Source organism: Lampetra planeri, chromosome 24 (assembly GCF_965212315.1).
Source record: "Lampetra planeri chromosome 24, kcLamPlan1.2.h2, whole genome shotgun sequence".
In the NCBI taxonomy this organism is placed as follows: Eukaryota; Metazoa; Chordata; class Hyperoartia; order Petromyzontiformes; family Petromyzontidae; genus Lampetra; species Lampetra planeri.
This window is the reverse complement of record NC_136130.1, coordinates 8,423,845-8,447,023: the sequence shown is the minus strand read 5'-3', so window position 1 is coordinate 8,447,023 and position 23,179 is coordinate 8,423,845. Positions and strand designations below refer to the sequence as shown.

The 23,179-nt window shown below is 50.2% G+C and overlaps 1 protein-coding gene across 3 annotated transcripts; it reads left to right on the top strand.

Moving 5' to 3' along the window:
• The first annotated feature begins 20 nt into the window (after positions 1–20).
• On the top strand, positions 21–19,168 carry LOC144726721 (uncharacterized). Of its 3 annotated transcripts, none has more exons than XM_078605553.1 (5): positions 21–142; positions 6,724–7,017; positions 8,233–8,457; positions 15,168–15,270; positions 16,665–19,168. In XM_078605553.1, exons 3-5 carry the CDS (start codon positions 8,281–8,283, stop codon positions 17,777–17,779), a joined length of 1,395 nt encoding a protein of 464 aa, XP_078461679.1. In that variant the 5' UTR covers positions 21–142; positions 6,724–7,017; positions 8,233–8,280; the 3' UTR covers positions 17,780–19,168. The 3 variants fall into 3 exon arrangements, with proteins under 3 accessions (XP_078461679.1, XP_078461676.1, XP_078461675.1); XM_078605550.1 differs by having other exon boundaries at positions 8,078–8,457; XM_078605549.1 differs by having other exon boundaries at positions 6,724–8,457.
• The last annotated feature ends 4,011 nt before the right edge of the window (positions 19,169–23,179 follow it).

Sequence of the window (23,179 nt, the reverse complement as noted above, 5' to 3'; positions counted from 1 at the left end):
GAGGGGACGTGGGGCAGCCCGGGTTTATTAGGCGAGAGGCGTTACCCTGCCAGAGCACATGGTGGTGGTGGTGGTCCCAAGACTCGGCGCTTTTCCCAAATGCGCGAGGCCGAGCAGGGACTCGTGCCCCAGGCGTGCCCAGGTAAGTGGCGGTGCGTGCGGCGGACTGAACATTCGTTGCGCGCGCAAGTCAACGTGGCCTTTGAGCCGTGGGTGGATATGGTTATCATCATCAGCAGCAGCAGCATCTGAATCATTGTTCATATCAACTGCTGTGGCCGAAGTCGTTGTACTCGTCGGCAGCAAACGAATTGATATGCACTTCTGAATGAAGGCGACTTCTGCATCTCCATCAGCAGTCTTCCTCCGACTGATCATCAGCCTTTGCCTAACCGCTTCTGGTTTACAGATTTTCTTCCGACTGCTATTGATCAGCTATGCACTGCTGGATGACGGATTCCTGCTAATTGTCATCATCATCAGCCATTGTTTGATCCACGGCCTATTCCTGCTGCTAATTATAATCGACAGCAGCCAATGTCTATCCACCGGTGTATGAAGTCTTCCTCTAACTCGTCATCAATCATCACCCATTGTCTATCTACTGCTGGATGAAGGACTCCGCGCGCCAAAGCCAGCATCCCTGCACGGTCCTGCGATGCCACAGCTCACTCCTCGTGCCATCACACGCGTGTGTCTACTAGTGTGCGTGTATGTCGATGTAGATGGACGTTTGTGTGTGTGTGTGGTGTATGAAAATGTAGTGTGCGCGTCTGTGCATGTATGTATGGGGAGCGGTGGCGTAGTGGTTAGCGGTGCTAACGCTACGAACCCAGCGACCCGAGTTCGATTTACGCTCTCATGGCCAACACCACTGACGATTATCTAAACTGGTTCGGGACCTCCCCTAGGTCGACTCAGCCTCACAATGAGTACCTAGGTGCGGTGTGTAAACATCGGGACTGGGGAGACAAAGGCGGTCGGGCGTGGTGCTGACAACCATAGTGTGCCGTAGCACTTGCCCCAACAGTCTGTCAAGCCTGTCCGGGCAATCTTTGTATTCGTTTTTTTTTTGTGTATGTACATTGCACTTCTTTCGCAACGTACGTAGCCTACCGTAGTGAATCGGAGCCTAACTGCTACACCGTGTGGTACCGTTTCCTCGGCGCCGCGAGTTTTGAATGGTCTCTATCGTTCTGCGGAATACGCTTTGAATGAGAGAGAGAGAGAGAAACAGACAGGGGTGTTCGAGAAAACTATTTTGGGGAGTGGTAGCGAGGGTGGGGAGGCGTGCGCAGTGATATTAGCTGGGCAATTAATGCACTCGCTCGACCTCGTGATATTGCTATTCCATACCCAAAGCTGCGACGGTAGTTCGACATTCACCGGGACTTTTCTGTTACACCAAATCGTACGTGATGCTGTGTAATCGACGGCGTGGGGCGAGTGCTTAATCGTCCAGCAGTGGATAGAAAATATCTCATGATGATGGCGAGTGGGTTGTTGAAAATGTTAGTCGGTAATTCTCCGCGTGTAACTTGGGAAACGAAAGTAGAACGCGACGAGTTATATAGATGGACATTGAAACAACTGCGTTCATATTCACGGTAGGTAAACCTTTCGAGAAGGACCCGTGACCTCTGAAACGTGGCAAGCCAACAAACTCTGAAACCGCCGCCTCACTGCCATCTGCGAGTGGCAAAAAGCAATATATGTTGAGCGAATTAAATAGAGAGCGCGAGTTTTGAAAAGGCGAAGTGAGGGAGGAGTGGGAATTGAAGGCGCATTGCAGAGCAACTGAATTTCGCTTCCCCACGCACACGGCATAGGCCTATAGACAAACGTCACCCAATGTAGCTTCTTTTTTCCTTCAGCGCATTCGGAAGAACGTGTGAACGATGAATAACAGATTTGTAAACTTTCAGCTAGAGAAAAAAAACTTTTTTTTTTACACTTTTTGCTTGGACATCTGTGAAGAAGAGCTTTAAAGGTCATCGGATTCCTCCAGAATGAAGTAAATATTCTGATTTTGGTATGTAAATGTATAGCATTACACCGTGCATGTGTGAATGACTTCGAATAATGCATCTATGCAGACGCATCCATATGCATCTACTTAAAAAGATGCTTACACCGCTTTCAAAACAGTGTTTCTCAAAATATTGCCGATTGTGTGCGCATTTAAAGAACAACTTACGGCTGTCAATCCACTGTTGGATGAAAGGCTTACCCAGGTTGTGTCGGTCATGAGGCCGTCTAGCCATACTTCACCACACTCGTCAGCGCGTGTTGGTGAATGGGTTGCCACAGGACAGGTTCAGAAAGTCGCGCGCATATAGTTGTGTGCTTACCACTGCACCACCGCTCCCTTCCAGCGCATAGACATATATATAGTATAATGTCAGTGTTTAAATAACAGTAATAATTACACGGGCGCAGCGTTGTTTTATCCAATGATGTGTGCACATTTCATTAAAAAAAACACATTAAATTCGACGGTAACGTAATTACACGCGGGGGCGGGTACATATGCAAGTGAAGCTATAATGTTTTTAAATTAAGCAATTGACATGTGCTTATTTTATCGTATACAGTTATTATCATCATCGTTTACACAGCAGGTCGGTGGATTGTATGGACAACAACAACAACAATCGCCGCATGATGGAACGCGACTCTCACGCCTTGCCATCGATAGACCCAGCAGTTCCGTTACCGCGCTCGCATCATCAGCACCGCGCGAGTATTGATTGTGTATTTATTTATTCAAATCAAGATGATTTATCGAGAGTTTTGTGCCGCTCTATCATTTTGGGTCGAACTAAATAGGACCCCCCCCCGCCCCCCCCCCCATATCGTACAGACCACGCAGTGTCGTTGATCAATGAGATCCCCATGAGCATTGATTCAGAGCAAGCCTTTGCCCTGCTGGTGAGACGCTATATGCCGAAACGGGGTCCAGAGTTTGCTTGTCCTGCATCATTGCTGCTGAAATTATTACACTCGAGTGGCTGCTGGGGTTGCGAGATGCGTGAGCAACTCTTATAGTTGGTTACGTGGAGAGACGGATATGCACGGACGTATGCTGAACTTTTTTCGCGCCGTACGTAGCCAACCGTGCTAATCGGAGGCAATGCGCCTCTCATGCGAAGGAGATATTGCCTGCCTATTTATTTTGTTATCATCAGCCATGGTCAATCCACTGCTGGACCGTTCAAGACCTGGCCCCAAATCGCCACTCGCACAGCTCACGGTCGCGCGATGCAACAATCCCAAAGACAAAGATGCCCCGTATAGCCTCAACAGGCTGTTGGGCCAAGTGCGGTTCGCGAGCGGGCACCGATGAAGGCCGGCAGGGCACACGAGGGGTGAAGGTCACCACCACGCCCCACCGCCTTTGTCTCCCCAGTGGCGATGTTTTTTTTTACACAACCGCACCAGGTACTCATTTGAGGCTGAGTCGACCTAGGGGAGGCCCATAACCGGTTAAAATCACCGTCACCGGCGTTGTGCGTCAACGGGAATCGAACTCGGGTCGCCGGGTTCGTAGCTCAGCGCGCGGACCGCTGCACTACCGCTCCCCACACAACAACAGACAAACCCGCGCTACTTTAGCATACACTGCGTTATTATCGCATTAAGTCGGTAATCATTCCGAGCCGGCGACAAAGACAAACACACAACCACCGTGAGATTAAGAGCGGCCGAATGGAGCACGGCGCGAGTACAACCGTGCCGAGTTACGTGACCGTCTATTTGCACGTGGGATTAAGTTTTTGTTTAGCCTCCCCCGCAAAGTCGACACCGGTACATGTTTGGTGAAGTTGTCGTTCGATGGTCGCGGTAACCGGAGCCTTAATCGCCGATTAAAGTCATCACTCGGAAGGCCGAGAGGAGAAGGACGTGACACTGGGGTCGATGCTGGATATTCTTAGATTTTTTTATTCAACTTTTTTTTTACCTACGTGACTTTACCGAAAGAACCCAAGAATATGAATACTTGCAGTCACGAAAGCTTCAAATCTAGAATCGATGCTGGATTGCTGGCTACCGTGGTGTCTGTGGTGTCTGTGGAGCCGTGCTTATTGGTGGTTTAGCGCACTGCCCTACGAAACCCGGCGACCCGAGTTCGATTCTCGCTCTCACGGCCACCGCCGGTGACGATTATCTGAGACCGTTCCTGGGCCTCCCCTAGGTCGACTCAGCCATAAATAAGCACCTGGGTGCGGTGTGTAAACATCGCCACTGGGGAGACAAAGGCGGTCGGGCGTGGTGGTGGTCACCCACCTCCTCGTGCACCGTACCGCCCTTCATTGGGTGCTCGCGAACAGCACTTGACCCAACAGTCTGTTACAGCCTACAGGAGGGGGGAGGGAGGGCGGGGGGGAGTTCATTGTCTTTCGTGTCTGCGGTGTTTGTGGCTGGCAGAATTCATTGCCCGACAGATGCAACCCGACCCGGCTTAATGATGGGCCTCCCGTGAAGTCACGGAGCGGTCGGTGTGACGTGATTCATAATCATCGCCGGGTTGCATTGCAGTCCGCAAATGCGCTACCTCGCAAGCGGCGTGGCTTGGCGAGCTCAGTGCAATTGCGTCAATTGTATCATGAAGTTCATAGCATCAACACGCAGCAGCAGCAGCTGAATATTACTTGGGGCGCCCTGCCACGCAAGAACGTTCGTGACGTACGGGATCGTGGCGACGGTATTACATACACGCGCGTACTTATATATGTGTGTGTGTGCGTGTACAATAGAGTATATATCCAAGTTCAATTATGTTGTGCTGCTGCGGTGACAACTGTGCAATCAACAACAACAATCCCTCACCACGTGCGTTAATAACACTGCGTGACCTTAAAAGGAAAAATATATATAATGGGCGACGTTTCATGCAATGGACCTTCTTCGTATCACATCAAACACGTACCACTGCCCATATTCACGGCACAAAATCATTTGTAATTGATGTGCTATGAAGGGCCATTGCCCGACATGCGATGTAATATACATATATATTATTTTAAGGCAGTATTATTGACGAATATGAGTCTGTTTTTTAGTATATATATGGATCGGTATGTACTACCTGCTATGACACGGTACGTTGATAATAAAAAATAGAACAAAAGTGCGCAAAGAAGCATGGAGAGTTGCGTGCTTGGAATTACACCGACAGAGTGAAAGATAAACACGTGGATTAGAGAATTATGCACAGGCTAAAGACATCTTTCATAACGTTCAGAAAAGTATGTGGGCTTGGGCAGGACATATCGTGCCTATGGGGGGTGGTGTTGGTGATGATGGTGGTGTTGGCGATGATGATGCTGATGATGATGGTGCTGTTGATGATGGTGGTGGTGATGATGGTAGTGGTGGTAATGATGGTGATGATTGATGATGGCGGTGGTGGTGATTATGGTGATGATGATGGTGGTTGTGGCGATGATGGTGGTGGTGGTGGTGGTGATGGTGGTGGTGATGATGATGGTGGTGATGGTGGTGGTGATGATGATGGTGGTGATGGTGGTGATGGTGATGATGATGGCCCATGGTGAAGAATAGTGATGGAGTGGCAGCCAAAGAATGAAACGCATCCGGGAGGACGTCTTCCAAAGAGGCTGATCGATGAAATCGGTCCGTGTGCGAGGCACATTGTTACATCGCAGAACGGCGACAAACAGCGACGGTTTCTTGGGCAACCCTTCATCCAGCAGCGTATTGAGCGTGGTTGATAGTTTACGATATCTTTTATAATAAAAAAGGGATAGTCATAGGTATAGAAGGTATGAGGAAGGTCTTGAGCCTGGCAGGGAGTTAACAACACGGATGCCTGTGAAGGGAGGACGTTCGTATTCCGTGGTGAGCAGAGGAGACATGATTGTCGAGAAGGGATATAAAGGTGAGATGCATGCGCACGTGCACGATTGAGTACACGTGCGTAAACCCAGTTCTAACAATACGTAAACTACAATATTCGATGTTTAACTCCACGGAAATTACAGCCGGGTGCGGTTGAGTGGTTTATTGCCGCGGATGGCGATTCCTGGTTCTAATCGCTGGAAACTCTGTCTCGTTACAAACACTTCAAACGATGCTATCGCCATCATCAGTGAGGAGAGGAATTCGCCTCGCGACGGTGTGGGGTCCATGCCATCACGGGATGTGCTGCGCCGGCCTTCACTCGGGGTTCGCTAACAGGACTTGAAAGCGCAGAGCGGTAGAGCAATGAATAGTAGCGCACTGCCCTACCAACCCGGTTTTTACCTGAGTTCAATTCCACCCCCTCTCCAAAAAAAAACTGGCGACGAGTTATATCTGAACCGCTCCACTCCTTCAGCACCCCCCCCCCCCCCGCGTTATCAACGAGCGAGGTGAAGTATGGTCAAACAAATCTCCATGCCAGCCACAGCACTGGGAAGCCTTCACGTCACGGTGGGATTGGCAATCAAGCTGCGCGTTATTATCATTATGTTTTATTATGATTAACGTTAGCCAGTGAATGGAGTGCTCCTCTGAGAGAGCACGTCCACCGGGGGAGACGGAGCGATGAAGTCCGTAGGTGTGCAGGCGCTCGCTCGGTGGTTTATCAAACCCAGAGCCCGCACACGCAGTGGGGTGCAAGCTCAGGTGGGTGGCGCTGAACCGGTGGTTAACTGCTGTCACGTTCGGACAACGATAAGTCGTGCACGGCAATAATCCTCACGTTCGCGTTTCTTGCAGTGAACTCCTCCACGCGGCGAGAGAAAATGAAGAGAGCGGAATATTCGACGGAACTGCAGCGGCGAAGTGGAAGTCACTTTTAGTGATACTCGCAACTGTTCTTTTTTTTGCCGTGGCAAACAGCACCATCGCCGTCAAACGAATTCCACGAAACAACATTTAGCGTCTTACGCCATCAAGGACACGTGCTGAGACCGCGACGATCCATCGACAACTATCACCGCCCGCTTGCAATAGGCGACAGAGATAAACTGCAAGGAACACGCGGACACACCCGCCGACGTGTCTGGATAGGTAGGCTGGAAGACAAACCTTGATACGTCACCTGCAGGAAAGGACAGATTTTTTTTTGCATTTATGTTAACTCTGCTATTAAGGACCATCGACCGAAACGTCGGTCGCCCTGTGATGTTTCCTTCTTTAGGGCGGTGTTAATGCCGAATGCGTTTGCGTTTTTGATCAGATACGGTCACACTGATAATACAATTATATCGACATAGTATATTCACTAATTTGCTGATGGACCAAATATATATACAACTAAACAAATAAATATACTTTATATAAAAAGCAGATTGATGGATTGTCGACAGAGTTCCGCGTAGAAACATACACAGACAGAGAGATATGTACATGACATCGTTGTGTCAAGGATAAAACACGGCAATCCCTTTGACTTCGGAATAGATTGATAGCCCATATATAGGCATACAAACTGACGGATGATAAACGAACAACACAGATAGATTGTTAGACGCGTTGTCGACAAAGTAATAGATTTATAGAGACAATTATATATCCCTTACATATAGAGACCCATTAGCTGAAAAGTTGTACTGAGATTGAACGAATGTATGTTGAATTTCTTTCGCGCCGTACGTAGCCATCCGTGCTAATCGGAGTTGCGAGTTTGATACATTGTATACAGTGTAGACGTACGGATACAGTACATGGTTTGAGAGGCACATATACACTTATAGATGTATATACTTAAAGGTAATAAAGACGAATAGACCATACATAGACTCTACTGTTAAACTGATATTTAAACATATACATGCATTCACAGACCTCAGTAAATACACTGACAAACCATAGAGACCAAAGGCCAACACACGTGTAGCCGTATTGATACAAACATTGATAGATCCTACACACACACATATATATCCATACAAACAGACTGACAGATCACAGACGCGCTGATAGGTGGGCACGCAAAGACAAAGCTCCCCCCTTTAGCCGACACAGGCTGTAGGACAGCGTACTGTTAGATACACACACACGCACGTAAAGACAGATCCGTCGTATAGCATACACAAGCGATTGTGGCAAGTGTTTTTTTTTTTGCCAGCACTCATAAATACACACACACACACACAGAGAGAGACCATGGATAAAACCACCACGGGCGAAGACGACGTGGATGTGGAGAGCGTGGATGACGAAGCCACGATTCCAAATCGTCATCTCCTCTCCGAACGACCTGGGTCTCTTACGCAACCACAGCAGCAGCCACCGCCGGGCGTTCTTGCGGTCAGCCCCGAGCAGAGGCGCATGGCGCGCACCCCCAAGTGTGCGCGCTGCCGGAACCACGGAGTGGTCTCGTGTCTCAAGGGCCACAAGCGCTTCTGCCGCTGGCGAGACTGCCAGTGCGCCAACTGCCTGCTGGTGGTGGAGCGTCAGCGCGTGATGGCGGCGCAGGTGGCGCTCAGGAGGCAGCAGGCGACCGAGGTGAGGATGGTGAATCCTTGCAGTCACGAAAGCTTCGAATCTAGAATTAATACACCTCCACCTGATGACGGAGACTTGTGTTGCCTCCGAAACGTCGTGATTTTTATTTTTATTAATTTTAATTTCATTTTTTAACCTACGTGACTTTACCGAAAGAACTAAGAGTAAGCAGCCGCGGCCACCGCCGACACCGCCGACGCCAGCAAATATTAACCCGGCGACACAGGCACGTCCATAGGGGATGGAGGTGCGGGGGTCCCGGGGCAAAAAAAATCACACGACACCTCCAAACTGAATCGTTGGTAGTACATCTTACACTGTGACGTCGAAGCGTCTCTCCTCCCTCCCCCCCCCAAAGCGCGGGGCCCGGGGCAGTCGCCCCGATTCGCCGAATCCTCCGGATGGCTCTGCCCACCCCCGCAACCTCCCAGACCCCTGTCGACTTGGCAGCACTGTTTGGGAGCTGTTAGCACGTGCCTGGAGCTTCTTGGGCAGGGGGGGGGGCTGCATTTAGGGTTCGTGCACGTGAACCGAAACGTCCGGACACATCACGCTGACTAAACACGCGGTACGAGTAAAACACATTACACAAGAGACCTGAACAGCCCATCCCTGAACAGCTATAGGCGGTAGAGCGATCGCGGATGATGACGTGGGCAGATAATATACCTTGGTGCAATGTATTCGATCTCTGGAGCAAAGCTGGATGCAACCCGGACAGCACTCTACTTGGGTACTTACTTGCACATCTGTAAACAAGAGCTTAAAATAAATTAACTCACAAGCCTCCGTCATCAGCAATTTACTGGAGCGGTTACACCTGATGACGGAGGCTTGTGTTGCTTCCGAAACGTCGTGAGTTAACTTATTTAATTTTTTTTACCTACGTGACTTTACCGAAAAAAACAAAGAGTATGAATCCTTGCAGTCACGACAACTTCAAATCTAGAAGAAGAAAAAAACAAGATCTTTATAGCTCATCGGATTCCTCCCGTAAATAAATATTCTCTATACGTGTGACCGTCACGAATAGCAGGTGTTATGGGCGACTGCGCTGCTTCGTTGCGCTCCGAAACAAGAGGCCCGCGCTGCAGTAGACATTGTTCTGCTGTACGTCTATGCTCCCACGGTTCCGATGTTTAGCCGTCACCAAACCGCACTGACCAGAGTGGTGAAGTATGGTCGGATAACCACGAATAGCGATGGCGTCGAGAGGCCCGAATTCGCGAGCCACAGATTAAGAGCTGCACATCTACGCGTGGATAAACGCGAATTAAAGGGGCCATCCATTTAGTACGTGCGCATGGAGGGGGGAGGGGAGGGGGGTTAACCCAAATGCGCAGCTTGCGTATGGGGGGGTCTACTGACAATGTCCGCATAGGCAACGGGGGGGGGAGGGAGGTGAAGCCTCGATAATAATGTGTCTACATTGGCCTTCAATTGAGTTAGATAGTCCGGCGGTGGACGATCTGTTTGCTTAGACACGTTAATATCATTAATCCTTGATCGTTTCTGCGTGGATTAAATATCGGCCGTTCTATAGGATTCGGGGGGGTGCATCAAGCGAACGTACGCAGGTGGGGGGGGGGGTGTAAAAAGTCCGCGTGCGTACAGGGAGGTGGGGAGGGATCAAGTTTTGACAGATGTTTGCGTACCTACCCAATGGATGGCCCGTAACCTGGGCGTGGAGTGGTGGCGCAGTGGTTGGCATACTTCGCTCCGAGTCCAGCCCGCGTGAGTTAGATTCCTGGCAACGTGTAACATGAGTGGCGAATGACGTCCGAAACGGTGATGGTCCTCCCTTAGGTAAACGCAGCCTTTAAAACGCAGGCGCCTAGCGCGTTATATCAAATATAACTCAAGGAGAGAAAGAGGTTGACTGTCGTGGAGCGGGCAGTCCACCCTTAATAGGTGCTCGCAAACACCACGTGGGGAGCGGTGACGCGGTGGTCAACACACTGTGCGGCGAACAATGCCACACATGGCTTCGTTACCTATTCACGTTTCGCAACAGTGGTGAGCGATATCCAAACCGGTCCTGTTCTCTCACCTCTCTCTCTATCCCTTCAGCAAAGTAGTAATGATCAGCGAGGTGGGGTACGGTCAAACAATTACCCTGACCGACACGGCGCATTTGACCTTCATCCAGCAGTGAATTGACAAAGGGAATTGTGCAATTATATATGCTCTATGTACAGTATATTGTACACATGTATATGGGAGAAAGATTCGTGAAAAGCTGAGGAGTGTGAGTAATCGGATGATGAGGAAGAAGCGCCGTATGCATGTGTGCTGTAAGTGTGGTGGTGGTGGTTGGGTTAGTGGTGGCTGTACGCAGCATGGATGAGAGGAAACAGTCAATCTGGTCGAGCGGGTCCTTGACATGGGCGCAGTCGCTGTCAGGGCGTGAAGTTCACGCGAACGATAACCGTGCTCGGGGTAGCGACACAAGAGCGATAAGGAAGACCAACTCTGAAGGGCGGAAGGGTGGAGAGACGGAGAGAATGACAAGCGACGGACGAAGCCGAGGACAGGGAGGGAGAGCGTCGAACGAGCAAATCGAGCGAGCGAAACTGCTCTGCGCGATGGCGTTCAATCGAGTGGACTAAAAATGCGGGTGGCCAGAAAAAACACACGAACAACAACAAAAAATCTGCAGCAACTGCAACCCCGAATTGTTGGCCAGAGTACTCCGACGAGGAAGACGGAAATAAGTGTGGAGATGGAGAGGTCACGGGCATGGGCGGAGGGGGATAGAAATGCGCGTGAAGTCTGTGGCGCTCAACTCGGCCGTTGATTGACACGCGCGCTTCCAAACAATTCAGGCGAACAAATCTGAAACGACTTCGGCCTGCCGGGAGCAACTCAAATCCACGTGGCGACCGAGCCTCAATGATCAGGCAACACGCCATTCAAGATTGTCGGGGGAAAGTGAGGCGGCATCCTCGCTTGCATGTTTGTGGTGGATGTTTTTTAATGATGATTATAATTTAATTGTGAACAGCGTCATCCATGCAATTGCATCCCACAACGCTGCACATCAATTATACAGTTCCGTACACAGATAATACAAAAATAAAACAACACTACCTTTGCAGAAAAAAAACGTAAATAACGAGAAGAAAAAAGCATATAACAATTAAATAATAATTAAAATAAATAAATCCGTTGGATCTCCATACCCAAGACCATAATCGCAACATTTCGCCGGATTTTGGAGAACCTTCACTGGAGGGGTGGTGGAGTGGCCAAAAAGTTACGAGCCAGTTGGACGATAATGTAAATGCCTCTTTTCCAGCCGTGTAGTTTTTGAGAGCGTTTTGTCTGTGGTTCAACCACCACACTGTCGGTCACAACACAAACAAAAAGACGACGATCCCCCGTATAGCCTTAACAGACTGTAGGGGCAAGTGCTGTTAGCGAGCACCTATGAAGGCCGGCACGGCACACGAGGGGGTGGGTGGCCAACACCACGCCCGGCCGCCTTTGTCTCTCTTGCGGCGATGTTTACACATTGCACCAGGTACTCATTTTAAGCTGAGTCGACCTAGGGGAGGCCCAGGACCGGTTCAGATAATCGTCACTGGTGTTGGCCGTGAGCGTGAATCGAACCCGAGTCGCCAGATTCGTAGCGCAGCGTAGCGCTAACCACTACACCACCGCTCCCTTCAACACAAACACTCACTCACCCACGCACACCCAAACTCACTCACCACACTGCAGGTCACGCCCACACACACCGCCTACTCACTCATCCTTCCCATCGCACCGCTCCATTTTTGGATTTCCTTTTCCCTCATCCCTTTTCTCGAGTTCTTATAGCAACATTGGGCAATTGAAGAAACGCATTCATCATTATCATTACTGCCGTAAGAGTGCCGTTCGTGTCTATCCCCTTGGCGTGTCGGTTCTTCGGGCCTCTGCTCATGTAGACGCGCGTCTGATTACAAACCTGAAAATGAGACGCGATATTCAAATGTGCTCTCAGCAGGGGTCTAATATTTATGATGAATACGATGATGATGGAAACTCGGGGCGCTTTGTCAATCCACTGCTGGATGAAGCCTCCCCCCCCCCCCGTTTCTCCGTATCCGGGAGTTGTTTAACCTGGTCAGAGTGTTTGTGTGACATGGAGAATAAAGGGAAGAACAGTTACAGCTTTCAGTTATAGCTCTTCGCTGGCGTTAGCCGTGGTCGGGAATCGAACTCACGCGGCACGAGTTCATCATGCAGCGTGCTAACCACGGCACCGCCGTTCTGCCCCCACAGAAAAACAACTACGCTAATTTATACAGCATTTGCAAATGTGGATATTTGTATATGCAAATACGGATACAATGTGAATGTATTATTAAAAGAAGGGCACTCGGTGTGCAAATCAACACAACACGATTGTTTGTCATTGCCAGCACACAGCTTCCTCGCGACACTTAAGTATTTTTGTAAAGTTATGCATGGTTATTATATATAAGTGCAAAACTAGCGTAAGTGTGGAATCATTAACGCATCATTCCCGTGCACCGATTCGCGTGCAGTAATCAATATTTTAAGTTGATAGCCAATTATATTGCAAATTGCATGGTAAATTATTCTGTTAACATTGGTATTTCCCGAAGTCACGCACATTTTTTGTCCCGAGTAGGACGTCGAAAAGTTATTGAGATTTAGATTGAGTTGTTATTTCACTTTATTCTAAATGTAACAATTTTGCGGAGTGGCGGCCAAGGAATGTAATGCATCGGGAAAATTAATTCACAACGTGGAGATGGAGCGATAAAAATTAGTTAACGTGCAGGTGATGGTTGGATTGTTACATCGGAGGATCGTGAGAGATGTCGGCGGTTTGGCAAGCCTTTCATCCAGCAGTGGAATGACCTCGCATGATGATGATAACTGTGTTACATGAAGGCTTAACTGAGCGAGTGACACCGCAAAGCAGCCTGCAAAAAAAGATCCAGAAACGATACAATCTGGAAAACGATTAAACCGAGACAAAAAAATAATTGACCAATACATCGATTCGCTATTTTTTCATCGCAATAATTAATATAATCGTTTCATCCTGCACGTGTGAGTGCGAGCCTGGGGTTTATGAGGAGCGCTAGCGTAGCAGTGAGTGCGCCGCGCTGGAAACCCGGCCACCCGAGTTCTATTCCCGCTCACGGCCAACATCAGTGACGTTTATCTGAACCGGGTCTGAGTCTCCAGTAGTTCAACTCAGGTAAACTGAGTACCTGGTGCGGTGTGTTAACATCGCCACTAGGGAGACAAAGGCGACCGGGCGTGGTGCTGGCCACCCACTCCTTCGTGTACCGTGCCGGCCTTCATTGGGTGCCCGCTAACAGCACTTGCCCCAACAGTCTGTGAATGCTATACAGGGAGTCTTTGTCTTTGTTTGTCTGTTGTATGAGAGGAGCGGTCGCGTGGCGGTTGGCGACCTCAGTATAGCACTCGTGAGCAGCACTTGCCCCAACAGCTTGTGTCGGCTACAGGGGGGATCTGTGTCTTTGTTACGTCGCAGATTCGCGAGGCATGTGGCGACAGCTTTGGGAAGACTTCATCCAACAGTGTATTGAGCATGGCAGCTGCTGATGATGGTGGTGGTGATGATGATAAATAGAGGCAGCAGTTAACACCAGCATCCTGGTAGGGCTACAGGGGTTCTTCGTGTGTGTGTGTGTATGGGACTAGCTGCGTGTGTGTGTGTGTATGGGACTAGTTGCGCGTGTGTGTGTGCACGCTTCTATTGGTATCGAGTTGCGAGTCAGGATAAAACCAGCGCGGACGGAATTGGTCCGGCTTATATGCAACACCGAAATCATCATTGGCGTCGTCGTGGAGAACACAACGCAACCTTTAACCCGTAGAACGCCACCACGGGGAGTGGAATAAACTAATCTAAAACTATGTTTTATTGTACTATAGGTAAGACTATCACAAACGATGGCTCAGCGAAGTGGGCTTATCACGTGTAAATGTGTATACAGCAGTCAAATACTCGACACGCGTGACGTTGATTCTAATTGTGGAGGGCAAAAAAACGGAGGGATCCGGAGAAAAATTCACGAGTCCAACACCGGGAGACAGACACGCAAACTTCAAATTATCCAACGGGCGTCAGGATCGGGGTCGAACCCACGGCCTCCTGTATAGCAGGCGAGGTAGTTAACATCTCGCCACCGTGGCGCCCAAATAAATATTCTGAATCTGACTTGCATCAAACGGAAGCGATTTTAATCAAATAACATCTGGATCTGTTTTGCTTTCCACAGTTAGGCCGTGATCAATAAAGACTGCTGCTGCCTAATCAGATTAAGTTCGTAAGATCCCTCTACATTAGCCGAGTGGTAAATTACCAGTCGTTTTCCTGATCTATATCTGGGCTATAGAGTGGGCGTTGAGTTGACATCTCGGTCTGGCCTACAGAGTGAGTGTTGCAATCCAAGTCTGGGATTATAGAGTGGGTGGGTGTTGAATTGTTGGTCTGCGCTATAGACTAGCTGTTCATTTGGAGATATGGACTCGTACAACGGGTGCTGCTGGGTGGTAGGAGCGGGTGCTGAGCGTTGACGATGCGACGACACAGCGTGCACGGAACGGGAGTCACCGCGATGAGTGGTTACGTCATCAGATCTTGAAAGCCACGTCCCTGATCCGCTCAGCACCTCCTCTCACCACCCCTTTCTCCTCCCTCTCCCCGACTCCCTCAGGCCAACAGCGGACCCCAGGCCAAGGAGGCCGCGGCGAATCGGAGGCCAGTCTACGTCTCTCAGGCGAGGACGCCAAGTCTCCTGGCCAAGAGCATCCTGGACGGTATAACCATGACTGTTCTCTTTCGCCGATCTCGTCAGCAAGGAGCATAAATCATCGCACGAAAAAAGTTCGACTCACATATTATGAGATTACTACTACTCATCAGTAATTGGCCGTAGTCACTCCACTGGTGGATGGAGGCCTCTCCAACCCCCTCACGATCCTTCTGTGTAATGATCCTTCTAGCCCCTGCACATGGACGGATTCATTGGTCCATCTGCTGAGTGGACGCGTTCCATTTTACTTGCTATCGATAATAATAACTTACAGCAGTTTAAATTTCGATTTAAAGCTTTCATGACTGCAGGGATTCATCTTCTTGGTTCTTTCGGTAAAGTCACGTAGAAGGGAAATAATAAAATAATAAAAATATTACATAATAAAATAATTCTCACGACGTTTCGGCCACAACGCAAGCAGCCGTCCTCAGGTGAAGAACACATAATAAAATAATTCTCACGACGTTTCGGCCACAACGCAAGCAGCTGTCCTCAGGTGAAGAACAGGTCTGTCGGAAAGACAGCGTCGTGAGAATTATTTTATTGTTTTATTTTTATTATTTTATTATTTCCCTTCTACGTGACTTTACCGAAAGAACCAAGAAGATTAATTACAGCAGTTTGTCAATCCCCACCCGTCACTTGAAGGCGTCCCAGTGCTGTGTCGGGCATTGGGATTGTTTGACCATACTTCAACGCGCTTGTCGGTGCTGTTTGGTAACGCGGTTGGAGGGGGGGGGGTGTGTGGAGCGGTTCAGATATCACTCATTGCCAGTTTGGGGAATTGAACTCGGGCAAATCGGGAGTCCTGTGAGCAAGCGTGGAGCAGGGCAGCGTCACCCAGACGGCCATGTGGAGAGGGCACCCAGAGGTCGGCCACCACAGGGGAACAATGAGGCCAGACCACGGTGGTGAGGATGGGAGACTGTGCGATCGGGCCCTGGGTAGGGCTGCACGCTGACTTTACTAGCCGCTGTTGGCCTCCAGCGGAATGAAGCGAAGATGAGGTGTTTGAGGCCTTGGCACGGCGATGACCGATTGGTAGGGGGTGTATGAGCTATGCCAAGGCGTCGGCAACCAAAAATAACAAGAAGGAGCATTTTTTATTTCAAATTCGGAGTATATTTTTAAAAACTCGATATTTCAAGCGCCGCAATGTCCATTGATACGAGATGGTGGGTCCTTAATAAGACAACGTCACGAAGCAGCCGCGTGCGGCTCCAGATCCCAGGGCTATTCGCAATTCACATCTTTACAAAGAATTGGGGGGGGAGGGTTAGCATGGTCACGTTTGAGTGAAGCTGGGCCCCACCGAACCCCCCCCACCCCCCGCCTCTCCCCCCGACCGACGACCCCCGCCACCGCCTTGACCCTCACCGCTCGCTCTCCCTGCAGGCTACCGCCCCACCAGCGCCAGTGGCGGCGGCGGCGACGACCACTTCGGCAGCGGCGCCCCGCCCCCGCTGCTGCCCCCTCTGAGCGAGCGGATGCGCAAGCGCCGAGCCTTCGCCGACAAGGAGCTCGACTCGGTGATGCTGGAGCGAGAGGCGCAGGCGATGCTGTGCGCGACCAGGGCCGCCGCGCTGCCCCAGCTGGGCGCGCTGCTCCCGCGCTCCCCTTACGCCACCGGGGGTGGCGGTCTGTACCCGTGCGGCGCTGGCACCGGCGGCGCGCAGCATTTCAACGCCGTGGGCACGCACTTCATCTTCGGTCCCGCCGCCGCGCTTACGACTGAACCTGGCGGAGCACTTATCCACAGGGGGTCTGCGGCGGCGGTGGCGGCAGCAGGAAGCGGGCAGCACCAGCAGCACCAGCAGCACCAGCAGCACCACGGAGCGTTCCACTGCTTCGGAAGCGCGCTCGCTGTGGAGCGGTGCGCATTTTGGTCCAAGCTGTCCGCGGGACACGAGCGGTTTTATCAGCAGCAGCAGCAGCACTTGCATCACCAGCACCACCAGCAGCAGCAGTCCTTCTTGAACTCGAGTAACGAAACGGACAAAGTCGTCGTATCCAGGACTGGCCACGAGGTTGCGCCGGATGGACCCTCCGGCAAAGCCGGCCCGCACTGCAAGGTGATCTTGGGCAGCCCGGCCGAGCTGCGACTGTCGCTGCGAGCGGACGGCGTGGCCTTCCTGCCCTTCAGGAAGGCCGCGCCGTGGGTCCCGCAGGCCGACTCGATGCACCGAGCGGCAGCGGACTCGGTCAAACGGAGCGACGCTCAGCAACCGCAACAGCAGCTGCCGCAGCAGCATCAAATGCCGCAGCAGCAGCCGACTGGGCCTCGCGAGCCAGCCGTGTGCAAAGGCGAACATCAATCGGGGACCAAGGCCTCCGTGAGCAGGGGCCACACACAGTGCAGGCAGCCGGCGGAGGTCACGCGCTGCGAGAACGACGCGGCAGCGTCGGGGAACTGCGTGAAGCTGTCGCACGAGAGGTGCCAGCCGATCAGCAAGGGCGCGGGAGCGGCTCTCTTGCCCTTCTCCGTCGAGTCGCTGTTGAGAATCAAGTGAAGGCCGCGCAGTGCGTGGGGAACGGGTGCGGGAATACTGAGACGTGAGAAGGTGTCATCGATGAGGTGGTTCGGGACCATGTTGGGACGGTTGTGCCTTGATTGTGCTGATGGTGGTGGTGGTGGTGGCCGTGTTACTCATTACGATGATGGCGATGGTAGTGGTGATGCACGTGCTGATGATGGTGGTGGTGGTTGTGATGATGGTACAAGTGGTGGAAGTGATGGAGATGGTGGTGTCGTTGAGAGGTGCAAATGATGATGATGACGATGATTGCTATAGTGAGATGGTGATGGTTGTGATGATGATGATGATGATATCGTAGTTATGACAGTTGCTGTGAACTATAATAATATAATTGCGAGAATACTAAAATGATAACAACATTAATGAGTTGATGATGGTGGTGATGATGATAGTGGTGGTGGTATTAGTGGCAGCGAAATGTCAAACTTACGGCGTTGTTGAACGTTCCGATTTGTTCTCGGTGCCCCTGGTCTCTCATGAGAATAATAATAAATAATAATCGCATTTTATTATTATTTATTAAATATTGCTATAAAAATAATTTTTCCTCTTCTCGATAAAGCCAGCTCAGCCACCGCTTGGCTGCACTCATCCAACCATGCAATAGTGTGGAAATTGTATGTAGTAATATATTACACGTCTGTTTGTCATGCTTGTTTATAATGTAACCATCTGCTGTAAGCCTGTAACCAAATATTGACGTACAAAACCACTTCGTGTGGTCACGAACCCGGATTAGTCTGTTTCGGTTTTTTTTGTTGTTTTGCGATATAGTGGAGGTTGCTCACGAGGTCACACATCAGCAAGAGGCCGGAGCTGCCTCGTAGGGCTGAACTCCGGAAAATAAAAAAAAAACATTCCATTAGAAATTAAGCCCTGTGAAAGTACAAAGATTTAGGTAGTCGTCACCGGTGTTGGTCGTGAGCGGGAATCGAACTCGGGTCGACGGTTTCGTAGCGCAGCGCGCTAACCGCCACACTACAGCTCCCCACCCACCGATGTATACACACACACACGCTGTGCAGATACCGTGCACACACAACCTCAATGCATTCGTGAGTAACACCGTGGCCTTAAAAAGGCAACATATATCATCAGTAACTTTGTGAGCAATGGCCAACCTTGATAGCGCGTGTAATGAAGAAAGGCCAATGCTGGAAACGTCGCCTAATATATATTCATCCTTTTGAGGCCACACGATGTTTATTGGATGAAGGTGGTGAGTGTTTGTTATTCGTGCTTGTGTATGGGTCAATGAATCCATGCGATCTTATGCTTGCTAACACAATGCTCTTTGCCTCCGCCTGCTTCGCCTATCGCGGTGTTTATATCGGAATCGTTATTAAACTATGCATTTCCTAAGTATGGATTACGAGTTTTTTGTTGTTGTTGTTGTTGTAGTAAATATATGAGCGCGCACACGTGGCTTTGAGAGGTAGGTGTGTGGCAATAGCTCCTTCTCCCCTCCCCTCGAAGGTGAGGATGGCAACTAGCGCAGCGTTATCACCGAATGCCGTTGTTTAAATCGCAAAGCCACTGCTCAAGAGGTTGCAATCGTCCACTCTATGCCGCGCGCGCAAAAGGGCGCGACCCCGTGTAAACATCGTATTTTTTTAAGGACATTATTGCGCGGCGATCCGCTCTTTACACAGTGTACACAACGTCGATAAGCACCTCGGGCTAGAGTTGATGGCAAACACATTACGCTGTGCAAACAAGAGGCTGCAAGTCTCGGGTAAAAGACGAAAATTGTTTTTGAGGCGGAGCCCTTTGCAACGTCAACAAAGAAAGGGGGACAGCAACCACAGGTCCTGAACTCACCGCTGGATCAAACTGCCCGTCAGCCCGGGCCCTCTCTCGCTCGCTCGCTCTCTCTCTGAGACCAGCAGAACGCCCAGCCAGCGACACGGGAAATGTATGGGCAGGTCACCAGAAACCTTGGGCTACTTTGACACGGCAACTGTGACCATATGATGGGGTTACTCCCAGCGTGCCTTGAATGCCACGTGGCATCTAAAACAAAGGCGGTGTGCATCATACACACGGGATCGTTTCTGGCGAATCACGGTTTGCAGAGTTCGACCCACATTTGCAAAGTGGCTGACAAAGAAGCAGCCAGCTCTCCCGAAGACGTCACCACGTGTCTTTAGGTGAACAATTTCGATTTAAAGCTTTCGTGACTGCAGGGATTCATCTCCTTGGTTCTTTCGGCAAAGTCACGTAGAAGGGAAAAAAAAAACATAATAAAATACAATTCTCACGACGTTTCGGCCACAACGCAAGCAGCCGTCCTCAGGTGAAGAACAGGTCTGTCGGAAAGACAGCATCTGAAATACGTGATTTTACCGAAAGAACCAAGAAAATAGGTGAACAATGTTGTGATGAACTTGGGATGAGAGCCGATGGGAAGGGAGCGACATGCAGTGTGGCGATTGAACAGAGTGTACAGGGCTTGGTCCAGATGTCCCCCCTCCCCCCCTTCAATTAATTAACCCCGAACATTAGTTTTTCTCGTTTGCGTATTCATTTCTGTTTCAAATAAAGATGACCTTACAAAAATAGATTACGTTTTAGATAATTAAACGCGGGGGTAGGGGGGGGGGGCACAAGACATCTGGATCGCCCTGTAGATGTCAGTCGGGTCGAGCGAGTCCTCAACATACATTGGTGTGGAGGCATCAATGCGTCAAGTTCACGAGAACTTTCACCTAGGATGTAGCAACAGAATAGCGCATTGTACTCGGAACCGTGGCAGTAGCGATAGAAGAGTGATGAGGAAGTGATTGACCGCCGGTGAACGAGTGACTATTGAATCAGCCACCACTACGCTCTACACCCCCCCCCCCCCCCCCCCCCGTAGAGCCTGTAACAGACTGTTGGGGCAAGTGCTGTTCGCATGACACACTAAGGAGTGAGTAGCCAACACTACGCCCGGTAGGCATTTGCATCCCAAATGCTGATGTTTGCACAAAGCATCAGGCATTGATTTTGAGGCTGAGTCGACCTAGGGGCAAGCCCTAGGACCGGTTCAATTGTTCGCCGCTGATAGTGGTCGTGAGCGGGATGCGAACTCGGCTCGCCGGTGTCCAAACGCGCTGCGCTAACCGCTGCGCCACCGCTCCCTTTTTCACGGGCACCGCTTCAGACGGAGTCGAGTGGGCTGGCTGTAAATAATCCGCCCTGTGGTTGTTTCAACACAAAAGCTCCTTTTGCCCCGGAGGGCAAGGCGTTGAAAAGACAAAAAAAAGAAATAAAAAAAACGATGGAAGGGTTAAGGGAAAACAAACAAAAAAAACTATCTTAAACAAAAAAAAACGTACGGCTCAATTATTGTCCTTCTCGACGCTATCTCGGCCGGCGTAAGCACGGAGAAGTATTCTTATCTCTGCGCCTCGAGTCCCCTTGCCCGTCTCCGGGTCCGCGCGTTGTTGACGGTTCCGCCGAAAATATCGGCGACGGAAAATTCTCTCTGCAACTATCGGGGACTCTTGTCACGAATGCGGAGACGCAGGCGGCTAGAGAGAGAGAGATGGGGGGGGGTTTAGAGGCAGATTTCAGAAGACGCGAAAGGAGAGACACGCAGTGTGGGTGCCGCGGATGACTCGGTCACCGCATCGCGTGGCGCTTCCAGACGCGCTTTTGCGGCCGTCTGGAACGCTCTTCCTTCCGATATTAGCAAGATACTGGGAGCCATGCACTTTCAAATCTAGATTGTAAACGCATTATTTTCTAACTGCTTTTTGTGTTTGGTTTGTTGTCCTTCCCCGAACCTCCGATGAGAACGGTTGGCTACGTAGGATGCCGAAATAAATTCAGCATGCATACAACTCCTCCCCAACCAAGCCACCCACTCACCACACCTTTCGGCTGTCGGGGTTCATTGACCATACTTCACCAAGCTGGTTATTCCGCGCGGGTTCGTAAAGTGAGTGCTACCACCAGCAGGACGGTGTCAAATAGGACATGCGTGCTCGGGAAATGAACCATTATCGCAGCTGCTCGAAGCACTGCACCACCCGCTCCACCGCCATATAATTGTGTATTGTATACTGTCATGGCTGGTGGTCGAGACTAACGATGGCGGGGGAGACGAACGCAGCTAACAACGACTCGTTTGCAAAGTGGCCAATTTGATCGTTAGATTGTAGGATTTGCGTAACAGTTTCGGCCTGAGGAATAAACTAAACACATTTATTACTTTTATTTTACCAAATGAGGACCACTGAGCTACGTAGTTCTTTTTTAGAAGCGACCTGGCCACAAATGATCGCCCATGTGGAAATGTATAGCGGTCAGTTACTCTAAACGCCTGTTTCTGAATGTGGTGGGATAAACCGGAGGACCCGGAGAACAATCCACGCGACCACGGGGAGAAAATACAACTCCAAATATACAGGCGTCAAGGTTGGGATCGAACCCATGTCCTCCTGTATACCAGGCGAGTTAGTTAACATCAATACAATAGTGGATTCAAACTGGCCACTGATGCTGCTGCTGATACATTCTGAAAGGCAGTATTGTTTTACTGTCGTAACACTCATTAATTGTGTTAATGGCCCATTGTGCGCGCCGTGTTGTGTGTGCGTGTGTGTGCCGTGCCACTAATAATAACAGCAACAAAAAGAGGCCGGTATTGTGCGGTTACCCTCTCGAATGCGCACAGTAGCCAGAGCGTAGAACGGGTGCGGAGAGACGGAGCGCATTGATTACGCAGGCTGCCCGAGTGAGGTTCGTGTGGTTGCAGGTGTCATCGCGTTGGGCATTGCCGATTGCACACATTCATAGTGCATCACCATCGCAGTCCAATATCGTCATGAGCATCACGATCGATCACCACGATTGTTCATTCGCATTTTCATCGCGGTCATAATCATTTTAGGGTCGCGCTCATTGCACACAAAGTGCTTGCCACAGATGCACCACAATAACTTGCCGATCTCGTCAAGGAACATAAAGCATCACGCGAACTCCGGTCATCCTCGTAGCAGCGGCGTGTTGGCAAGTCGTCGAACTAAGACGGTGGTGGTCACTGCATCGCACGCGTTCAGATGCGCTTCTGCGGCCGTCTGGAACGTTCTTCCTACCGATATTATGAAGCCTCTGGAGCTACGCACTTTTCCATCTCGATTGGAAACTCATTTCTTCGAAGCTGCTTTTTGTGTTGAGTTCGTTGTCCTTCCCCCGCACCTCCGATTAGGACGGTTAGCTACTTGCGATGCGAAAGAAGTCCAACACACATGCATAGCCTATTATTATTATCATCATCATCCTTATCACTGATACCGTCATCACAATCACTGTCGTTGTTATCGTCCTCATTGTCATCGTCGTCATCATCACTCGCACTACCATTGTCATCGTCCTCTTTGGTTT